This window comes from Hyalella azteca, unplaced genomic scaffold (assembly GCF_000764305.2).
Source record: "Hyalella azteca isolate HAZT.00-mixed unplaced genomic scaffold, Hazt_2.0.2 contig12765, whole genome shotgun sequence".
Lineage (NCBI taxonomy): Eukaryota > Metazoa > Arthropoda > Malacostraca > Amphipoda > Hyalellidae > Hyalella > Hyalella azteca.
Genome location: NW_025942713.1, coordinates 43,472 through 55,118, shown reverse-complemented (window position 1 = coordinate 55,118; position 11,647 = coordinate 43,472). Strand labels below are relative to the sequence as shown.

Genomic DNA, 11,647 nt, shown 5'->3' with positions numbered 1-11,647 from the left:
ACCATGCATCTCACAACCCAAATCGTCTTAAGACGAAAAGAATTAAAATCTGCATGCACTTCAAGCATAAGGATTGCCCGACAAATACATTTTGCGGACGTCCTAGTTACAATTATTTAGCAAGATAAAATTGGAGCCATCAGAAGAATTGGTCTCCTCTTCGAAGATTATTTTCCCATATCCTTAGTATGCGTTTCGGACATATGTAGTGCCGCCTCCGGTGGCCAGTATAAAGAATCTAATTAAGTCTAAATGTAAAAGCCTCGTTGGATAGTGTAGCTAAAAGTCTAAAAGCACTCAATCACGATTAACTACGATCAAATTTCCATATGCGCGGTAAATTATAGTATCCAACGTCTGAGCCGACGAAAATTCAAATATTGTTATTCACATGTGAATAAATTCTCAAAATCAATTGCCTCCAGCTAATTCAAGTTGCCGCGTTAAGACAGATCAATCATATAAAACTTAGAAAAATTTATCTAATGGCGTTGTTTCCACACCGTCACCTAGAGTGCATTCAATACTTGGCCCTTCGCAACTGACCATGATCAACCACGAGACCTTGAAGCATGAATCGTGATGAATTCTTTGTTGATTGATCAACATGTCTGAACTACTATGATGAAGCCCGTATTAGGCGGGAATAGCATCATACTGTCAGGACCGTGCAAGTCCAATATTCTTGGACTAGACCGTGACTGGCACGCAAGCGCCAGAAACGTGTGCTAACACACATCAATAAATTAAGTTACAACTGAAATCCGTTGGTAATGTAACCTAACGCCAGGCAAATTATCCTCCACAAATAGTTACATATTTCTGAATTCTTCAACCTCAAGTTATACAAGAATGAGGAGAAAAAAAAATTTTCAAAAGTGGAATAAATATTTATTCCTCCTCAGGCTTTGCCCCCTTGGACGCCATTTTTTGGATCTTCATGACACGAGCAACGATGCGCTGTTCTTCAATCAGGAAAGCTCGCAGAATGCTGTAAGGAACAGGAAAGTTTAGTGGTGAGTACCCAACAGAGCTCATTCGGCCAGGCAAAAACTCCTCATAACCGAGTTCTGATTGTCGTAAGGCATTGATGGGAGCGAAAATTTCATGTAAAAAAATCAACTCAAAACATGCAAGCAAATAATTTATGACGTAGAGCAAAATCCTTATGACGCAATAATTTGAATATGACAGTCAAACTATAGAAACTTAATAATCCGTTAAAAGTTGAAGCTCTCTATAAATCTACTTACTACCTTTGCATTGTTTGTTTTATTCAAAAGATTGCGGTGTCTATGCAAATTTCTAGCAGCCACCTCAGAAACATCAACATAGAATAATTAGAAAAATTAATGGTTTGGAGCAAAGAGTTGGGCAGAACCGAACCATCATCTAACATCCTTTTAGTATATAAAGCTAAGTAACAAACGTTGAAAAAACTTCAGTCAAGATTTGGCAAACTTACTTCATGGTAAATATTTTCTAAATCATTTTATTCGAGAAGCCATTCATTATTTCTTTCGTCATTGAAACAACAAATGTCACAAAAAGTTATTATCGCTCATTTATAGACATTTTATAATAAAAAAAAAGCTTCGGAAGACAAGTTAAGCGCGTTGAAATACCAACGATGGCATCTTAACAGACCGCTAAGAAGCCACAAACTACACTTTAAGGTGTCCTAAAAATTTAACATTTCATGTGGATTTTTTCATTTTACCTAAACTTTTTTGTCACCATCCAAGAACCTAGAGCAGGACAACTTTAAACAATTTTAGAAACCAATCATGGTGACGAGTAATTACCGGAATGAAATAATAGTCAAAATTAAAAACTGACACAAAACTGAAAGGTTGAATTTCTCAATTCCAAATTGAATCCCAATACAAAATGGCATAACCAAATTCAGGGTGCATCTCTAATTGTCGTTTTAACCATACTTTTCGGGACATACTACTGGTTCTTGACGTATATATACAGTGGGGGGAAATAAGTATTCGTGCACTTGAAAAATCGTATTTTAATGTATGTAAGTACACAAACTGAACAGGAGAAGTGATTTATATTATGTATAGAGGTGTATTGTATTCAAAAATAGCATCAATAGAAATTAAATCTCAATGCAACAAAAATTAATGCAACATGTTAACTTCTTCGGGTCAAAAAAGTATTCGTACAAAACAACTTAAAAGTGAACATGTTGCATTGTTTTTTGTTGCATTGAGATTTAATTTCTTTTGATAGTATTTTTGAATACTATGCGTCTCTATACATAATTTAAATCACTTTTCCTGTTAAGTTTGTGTACTTACATACATCAAAATACGATTTTTCAAGTGTACAATATTTATTTCCCCACACTGTATATACGGTATATTGGCATCCTAGTAGCTTTCCAAGACAAGAATTCTCCATGCTGCTGCTGTCGCCACTTACCGGTCTTTGACGCAAGCATGACAGTACTGTCCACCATAGGCTCTGTTGACAGTCTTGAGTCGCTTGCTCATGCGGTGCAGCTCACAGGGGCGGGCAGGCTTGATGCCAGGCAGAACTCGCTTGCACTGAGCACAGTGAGGGGCCTTGGCACGCTTCTTCACATGCTGGTATGTGAGGCGACCTCCCGGAGTGCGTACACTGCAAACAACAATGTATGTTAACAACAATACCGCAATATATTCTCACTACAAACATCAACTGAGCAATTTACAGACGTATGGTAATGTGCTCATATGAAGATTGACAAACGTTCATTCTTCATAAATGTAGCTATGTATTATGCACCACAACTAATACTAATGTTGAAATGTTCAATACATCATTAATATGCTACGTAAGAAATTATTGATGGTTATAACTTGAGAACTGCCAGAATCTAGAGCACATGACCAGACTCCAATGGAGTTGTTACAAAATAAAATGAGATAAGCCTGAAATAATAACATCTATAATTGTCCAGTTGTACACCTGCACTTCACTGAATGGAAAGTGGCCTAGATTAGCACAACTAATTTTAATCTTGTCCAAAAGCATAACCTGAGCTGCTCATGCAGCACTGGCAGTAATTTGGACAGTTAAAATAAAGGATTGACTCAACAGCTCCTTGATGACTTGTGAAATTTTTACCACCTTTATATAGTACACAAGAGCATTTAAATTGTGTTATTACACAATTACATGCTCAATATACTAGATATGTAATTTGCTCCATGCCTTTTGAGATACATCACCAAGATTCGAAATTTGTTTTTTGTTTTTCATTTTCTATCATAACTGAATGTGTTCGTCTAGCAAATAACATGGGTTCTTCAATTTTGCATTATACTAAAAATGATTAAGAATCCGAGCTGGAAATTGCTGATCATATGCAGTGGTAAAAGGCTTAAGTTTTGGTGCAAATTTCTGATTGCTTGATCCATTCCTCATAAGATAGAAGAACCAAAGTTTTTTTCCGTGCATACACATGATACTGATGCTGTCAGGACATAACCTAAACTCAGTATTTTGCTGGCAGTGGGAGAATAGCAAGGCATTATAAAACTGAGTGGGATGAAAGAATTGAATCATAAATGAAAAATTTAATCTAGAAGATAAATGAAAACTCGTCACATTTCGGTACAGGAGGCATGTGTAAATTCCAAGTTAAATGGGAGTTTCAGCAATTTTTTTTTTTATTTAACATACTATTTTTATTCATAACACGATTTAGATAAAAGAATAAAAAATTGTACAAGTTCTTGATCCTGGGTAATGCCAAGCTAACAAGTTCAGAACTACTAATTATGAAGGAAAATTTTGTTTTTGCATATATGGTACCAAAAGTACTAAGCTTCAGGCTTTCACAAATTTCATTAAGGCGAACATGTCGTCAAAAACTTCATTATTTGCAAGAAGATCATTATGAAACTTGGTACAAATATGCAAAATAGGAATCAATGAATTTTGGTTCATGTAAATATTTTGAAAAATGAAGGAAAACAAGGAATTCATAGTTAAAGGACAAAAAAGGCCTAAATGCGAGTAATACAGTATAAATCTATCTCCCAGGATTTTCAGCTACAACATCAAGAGACATATCATTTGATGGTTAAGACCACATCTAAAGATCATCTGGTCATTTTTTCATTTTTTTCCCCCTTTTTGACCCCCTCTTTTTTCAATATATAATCAAAACCAAACTAGCTGAAACTTAATTAAATTATAGACTTTGTCACTAAGATTTTTCTTCAGATGAGAAAAATATATTCAATGTCCATTACAATACAACATTGCAAATGGAAAATTAAGAAGTATGCAAATTTTCATTATAATTTTTATTTGCCTAGTCAAGTATAAGTGCCATGTTAAATTATGATATGTAGCAAAACCAATCTTAATTGCCATGACCAGAATTGGAATTGTCACTGAATATGTCTCAAGTTACTATAAATGTCTAAACTAAAAACAATGTCTACACCCCATCATGTGGTTTGTCTTGTTATGTCCCGTTATAAAAGTTATAAATTCCAGGAAATTTAGAACCTCTTATTTTAACTGGGACATCTTGCCTCAGTATTGTCCCCAAATTACCACAAAGTGCTGATGAAAATTGTCCTGGCTTTTATTGCAAACTGGGACAAAGCATCTTGTCTTGCTTACAACCTTGTGGCAATTGAAGGTATTGATTTTCTGCTTGCAGAAAATCCTGTTTTGAAGAAACTAATGAATGCACAAACATGACTTGAGACTTGAAATGCACAGAATTTGAACTTTTAAATGGCAAGACTAAGAACCAGAGAAGCAAAATATTCTATTCATGTCCAACATGCTTCCCTTAGTATCAGACAGTCATCTAGCAAACAAGATCTTGCACAACATTTTTAGTATCGGTTACAATGATCAAGATGGCTCTGGTGCAACGGCCTTCTCGTGGTGGAGCCGACTGGGTCGTCTATCGACGCCCCAGCAAACTGTTGTGGAACCCCTCCCTGCCCCATCCCGCCGCGCGGGGTTTTCTCCACCGGAGCGGTCTCTCCCGGCCAGCCTGCTCCGGATCCTTCTTTTAATGGCCGGAATAAATCCCAACCCTGGGCCTCGAATCTGGATTTGCGCAGTTTGTAACAAAACCATAAACAAAACGCAATATTCCATACGCTGCCGGACATGTATAGACCTTTGGAGGGACCCAGCTGCGGTCGTGCGTTGGCTCCAGCCACGGCTGGATCAATGACGCCGGGATCGGGCGCGGGGCAACAACAACAACATCAAGATTTTACCCAAGCTTGGAAAAGTCTGCAAGATAGTTTGAATATTTCAGCTGAGCTAACAAATTCCTTTCCATTTTATGAAAAGTTTACAAAGCTACCATCAGAAGCAACAGCGCTGCAATTCAATATAAGCTACACTCAAGAATCTTTCCCCATCAGCCATTGGCACTCATTGCCCAATGCATGTCGACCATTGCCAGTCATAGTGGCAGAAAATTTTTTGTTGCCCTTCCTGAAGTTCATTCAAAGGGTAAACACACCATATTCTGACACCTTGAGGACGTAGCAAGAAATAAATGGCTATAATTAGATCACCGTAGACGCAACTTAGGTTCTGATTGGTTTACATCACTCTCAAAACATCACACTATGCGCCAGCAATGATGAAACGTCACCAACTGTTGCCATATTTATTTGAAGCCTTTAGAATTCAAACCTACAAAATCCCTGAATTCCAACACTGTGTGTGACTAAATTTGGCATATTGTGAGACTAATTCCAGCAGCGCTTCAAACTATCAATTTGTAATCCTGGCACCCTGTATTGGAATTCCAACGCCCTGTGTGAGCTGTATCGGAATACAACACAGCTTAGAACGATCTTTAATTAAGAGCGATTAAGCTTTTGAGTAAGAAAATTTCAATTTTTGTACACAGCTTGGAACAAGCTGTGTGTCTAATTCCAAGCTGTGTCAGAACTAGTGGTAATACTTTAGATCAAGTGCATCCATAAAAAGGGTGTTATTTTCAATTATATGTTTTTTGGGGTGTAGATAAAGAATCTGAAATCCGTTTTTGGCAGTTGGCGTCAGAAATTTTTTAATGAAACCTGTTCCTAACTGGACCTAACCTGTGAGGTTTTTGTTGATTGGCTAGGTTTTTCTGGCTGCGGGACTGAATCTAAACATAGAAAAAACCTATTGGCTAGGTTTTTCCGGCCGCCAGACGGACTCCAAACATAGAATAATCCCAGCCGATCAACAAAAACCTTGCAGGTTAGGTCCAGTTAGGAACAGGTTCCATTAAAAATTTCCGATGCCGACAGCCAAAAACGGATTTCAGATTCTTAATCTACACCCCAAAAAACATAATTAAAAAAAACACATTTTTTTTATGTACTTAATCTAAAGTAATACCAAATTAGTTTCTATGTGTCTAAAACCATTGCTTAACCTAATCATGTATTAATTTATTTACCACTTGAAATCAGCATATACAAGTATACTTAAAGGATTCCTAATATATTCACAGACTTATTAATAAGTCTCAAACCACAATATTCTTTCTACACAAACAGTTTATCACTATTTGGTAGAGCAAGGTCAGCTATCAACTTTGACACATTTTTCAATGTTCTCACTGGGTGACGTGTTGACCCAGACCTAGTGTTTGGGCAATATTATGGCACACAATAGTAGGACATCACTATTTCAACCATCAACAAATGCGTGGAACCAAGACAAAGCTTAATATAAAGGAAAAAAGTTGAGAAGTGTCAGAATTACCCACGATGTCGGAATCTACCGTGTTTACCCTAGCTGACTTGGACTTTTGCTCTGCGGATCTCAACATTTTCCTGCTAGACCTGGCGTTTTTCGGAAATCTTGCGCGCAATAGTATGACGTCACTATTTCAACCATCTACGCATGCATGGAACTAAGTGTAAGACCAAGCTTAATAGGATCCAATAAAGGAAAAAGTTGAGGGGTGTCAGAATTACCCAGTACCATAGTGGCAAAGCAGAGTTTTTTAGACTATCTCAAGTTCATTTTTGAGTCCTAAAAGTATATGTGGGCTAGACCAGTAAAGTATCATGAAACTAGCATTATCATATTTAAGAAATTGGTTAAAATCTCGAGTGAGCGAAGAAATTAAAAATGAACTGATTCTAAAAAATCTCTGGTTTGTCACTATGCCCAGTACCCACAGACACAGTGTTGAAATATGGTGTGTTTACCTCAAGTCTATAAGTAGGGCAAACATGGTATATTCCGATGCTTCTCGACTTTTTTCCTTTATATTAAGCTGTTTCTTAGTTCCATGCATTCTTTGATGGTTGAAATATTGACGTCATACTTTTGCGCGCCATACTAGTGCCAAACACTAAGTCTGGGCCGTCTGGTGGTAAAATCTTGAGATCCAACGAGACAGTGCGACGAGACAGTAGCATCACTCAGTGAGAACATTGAAAAATGTGTCAAAGTTGATAGTTGACCTTGCTCTACCAAATAGTGATAAACTCTTTGTGTAGAAAGAATAGTATGGTTTGAGACTTCTTAATACATCTGTAAATATATTAGAAATCCTTTAAGTATGCTTGTATTTGCTGATTTCAAGTGGTAAAAAAATTATTAGATGATTAAGTTAAGAGACCATTTTAGACACATAAAAACTAATTCCGACACAGCTTGGAATTAGACACACACAGCTCGTTCCAAGCTGTGTGCAAAAATTAACATTTTCTTAATTAAAAGCTTAATAGCTCTTAATTAAAAGCCTAATTAAGTAGTGTTCAATATTCAATAGTGTTGTAATTCCAAGCTGTGTTGTATTCCAATACAGCTCACACAGCGATCGGAATTCAAACACAAGAGTGTCGGCATTACGAATTAGTAGAGTTTGAAGCGTGGCCGGAATTAGTCTCACAAAATGCCAAATTTAGTGACACACAGTGTCAGAATATATGGATTTGGTAGGTTTGCATTCTAAAGGCTTTCAAATTAATATGACAACATTTTGTGACGTTTCATTGTTGCTGGCACATACCGTAAAATGGGGTAACTTAGACCGGCGGGGTAACTTAGACCACTTTTCGTTTTTTTAACAAAAATCCCCACAACTCAAAAACTATTTGACATAGAAAAATTTTGTTAATGGGCATAAAAGGCCTAAGACTATGAGAGGCAGGAGTCAGCAATTTATGGTGAGTGAAGCTAGAGTATAGACCTGTATTTTGCAGGTTTCAATTTAAGTTTAATTTAGCTAGTAAAAAAATGGCATCATTTGTAAAAAAAAAGTGGTCTAAGTTACCCCATTTTACGGTAGTGCGGTGTTTTGAGAGTGACGTAAAGCAAACAGAACGCAAGTTGCGCGTAGTGTATTTCTTATAGCTATTCATTTTGTGCTGCGTCCTTTAAGTGTCAGAATATACCACGTTTACCCTAACTAAACTAGTAGGCCTAAGTATCGTGGACATAGTGGGCTTAGTGGCAAACCAGAGATTTTTTAGAATCATTTCATTTTTAATTTCCTCATTTACTCACGATTTGAACCAATTTCTTATGTATGATAATGGCAGTATCCATGATACTTTACTGGTCTACTCCACTGTGCAGAGAGTGGATGAATATTGCAAGATATTTGGCGACGCTTCACTCGCTTCAGTAGCAAAATTTATGCCTTCAGGCTTCAGAAGATCTTGCCGACACATTTAGATTGAAATTCTTGCATTCAATATATTTGTCAGTCTTTGGCAACTATTTAAAAAAAGTAAGGTTTCCGATATGTTGGATGGATCAGGATGCAGTGAAGCTTGTCCGGAAATCAGTTGCGATGAGTTCCCGCTAAAAAAATGTAAACATCAAGCTTACGATTACATAGTTGCGGTCACATTAGAGCGGTCAGACTGCATGATGACATGTTCAGTTGACACTTGCTGTACAATTGAACTGTTTTTAGAGTAAAATTAGCCTAGTTATTTTGGGTAACACATGCACGCCGCTACTGCACGGTGCATGCAACCTTGTAAATAAGTTAGTGGCTTGTAGGTAAATAGTTTTTCATTACTAAGCCTAAATGGCTTTTCATGAAAAATTACCTGGCAACGCATCTCAAAATTACCTGGCAACGCTTAGGGCTTAAAAACCCATATATTGGCAACGCTGCATCCACTCTCTGCACCCTGGGGAGTGGGGTCTACTTATAGCCTAGGACTCAAAAATAAACTTGAGGGAGAGTCTAAAAAACTCTGATTTGTGATTCGTGGATCCCAGTATTACCTATCTTACCAACTTAAGCAAAAAGTTGATCAAAATAGGTATTAAGTAATGAGGAAATTTAAAAATGAATGATTCTAAAAAAAATCCCTTAGTTTGCCACCATGCCAGTCAGTTAAATTGAGTCAATAGTAGTAAGAGACTGAGTAGCTAGCTGGGTAGGAATACTGGCAAAGTGGCAAAAAATAATAAAAGTAGAAATAAATAGCTCAAAACTAGGTAGCTACAATTTGTGAGGCTGTTTCATTGCCACCAAAAGGCACATACCTAATGAATAGGAAGCTAGGGTACCTAGGTAATTCAAAACAAGAATCAAATTGTGACCAAATCAGGCTTTGAACTTCAGCAGTTCAGCATTCAACATAAAAATCATGCCACAACAACTTATTTAACATAAAACCATATAAAATGAGTAATCTAATTTGGCAAAGCAGAGTAGGCCTACCTATTTTTAGGATCTTCAAGTTCAATTTTGTTTTTATTTCATGAGTAGGTACTAGCCTAGACCAGTCAGTAGGTTTATTTTTTAAGAGAATAAGAGTAGACCAGTCAGAGTAGCCTAACACTGTAACAGCATTATCATACAAAAGATATTGATTTAACTATTGAGTCAATGATAAATTAACTGATAGGCTAGCTACTAAAAAATCGCTGGTTTACCACTTTTACGAGTTCATCAGGAAATCACGACTTACATTCTAACTTTGTTGCTCTTCGTCCTGTACGTGTGTCGCCTACGGTATGTTAATCTCGGAGCCATTTTGGGCCTGAAAAATTAGAACTAGATCAATAAATTTATTATTTCACAAAAGGTTAAACTATATTACAAAATTTATCTTCAAAAATTAAGCACCACTGTTTATATACTTTCACGTACAGCCTCGGTCCCTGATCGCGTAAGACAGAATGTTGCCAAAAATCTAACAAACCCAATTTAATGTTTATAGGAAACCGTAAAATAATGGCTGCAGAGCCCGCTGATAATCTTCAAAAATGTTTGATCAAAGTGATTCAAAGGAGATAAAAAGTTTTTTTCTTTCAATGCTTTACAAAATGTAATGCATACTTGAGCATATTCATCGAAGAATGATCAATTATATTGAATTTTAATTAAATTTTGTTAACGTATCATTGTGCTACGTTTTTCACGCATACTAAGAGAATAAAGGAAGAACGTTAAGTTACAATACAACTCCAATTTTTCAATGCAACTATTGTCCATCCGCTGAAATATCAATTGGTTTATTCTATATACCTATGCAAATTCTCTTCACATGTCTCATTCTATAATACGGTTTGTTTGAACAAATTTGTAAAAAAAAAAATCGGAGAACAAATTATAATACAATACATTAGGAAGTGTGTGAATACCCTAATTACAGAATATGAATTTTAATTTATTCTCAGAACTCATCACTTATTGACCGAAGGAAAGATCAGTTTATGGGATTTTTTCGAGATAGCTTATCCCCAACTCAATACGACTTTGTCTTAACCAACAATGTCATCCAAAAATATTAGTAATGTGTTCTAAATCGAGAGTTCTGGTAACTCTCGTAGCGGACACAAATGAAAAATAGTCTGACTGCAAAATATCCCAATAATAATCTAATAATAATAATAATAATATTGATAATAATAATAATAATGATAAAGAAATAATAATACTATTCATAACTAAATAACAACAAAATTAATACTAATAGTTATCAGTGGTAGCAGTGTCAGCGTAGAAGATCAGGCCATATACAGGGTGTCCCAATAAAAAAACGATACCCAACTTTGAATGGCTGTAACTCGACAAGTGATAGAGTTAAAAAATTTTGGAAGGTCAGGATTTGTTCCCTATGTTTTTCTGCATCTCTCCACCAAAAATCAGAAAGATCGATGTAGCCATAAGCGTTTGATAGAACTTTCAGTGATATGTGCTAAAATCGTGCTTGCGCAAAGTTTTAGTATGATCATTTTGCATACTCATTACGTTGTCTTGACATGTTTTCTTTTCCATGTGTGGTTTTTAGCGCATTTTCTCATTTATGAAAAAAATGCACTATTGTGCTCGCCATGTCCGTCTGTCCGTCCGTCCGTGTGTCCGTCTGTCTGTCCGTCTGTCTGTCCGTCTGTCTGTCCGTCCGTGACTTCATGTTTTCGTCGGCGAGAAAATGCGCTCTCTGTCACTCGCTGCAGTGAGTACTGACTTCCATTTTTTGTATCTTTGGTGAGACAAAAACATCGCAATCTTTGGTGAGAGGCAATCATGACAATCTTTGGTGAGAGGCAACAATGACAATCTTTGGTGAGACACAATCATGGCAATCTTTGGTGAGACACAATCATGGCAATTTTTTTGTCTCACCAAAGATACAAAAAATGTAACTCAGTACTCACTGCAGTGAGTGACAGAGAGCGC

The 11,647-nt window shown here is 36.5% G+C and overlaps 1 protein-coding gene across 2 annotated transcripts; it reads right to left on the bottom strand.

Moving 5' to 3' along the window:
- Positions 1 to 877: 877 nt before the first annotated feature.
- LOC108683422 (60S ribosomal protein L34) lies at positions 878 to 10,198 on the bottom strand. Of its 2 annotated transcripts, XM_018172735.2 has the most exons (4): positions 10,115 to 10,198; positions 9,933 to 10,004; positions 2,437 to 2,634; positions 878 to 991 (listed from the first exon to the last, which is right to left on the bottom strand). In XM_018172735.2, exons 2-4 carry the CDS (start codon positions 9,995 to 9,997, stop codon positions 892 to 894), a joined length of 363 nt encoding a protein of 120 aa, XP_018028224.1. In that variant the 5' UTR covers positions 9,998 to 10,004; positions 10,115 to 10,198; the 3' UTR covers positions 878 to 891. The 2 variants fall into 2 exon arrangements, with proteins under 2 accessions (XP_018028224.1, XP_018028225.1); XM_018172736.2 differs by lacking the exon at positions 10,115 to 10,198 and having other exon boundaries at positions 9,933 to 10,108.
- Positions 10,199 to 11,647: the final 1,449 nt, after the last annotated feature.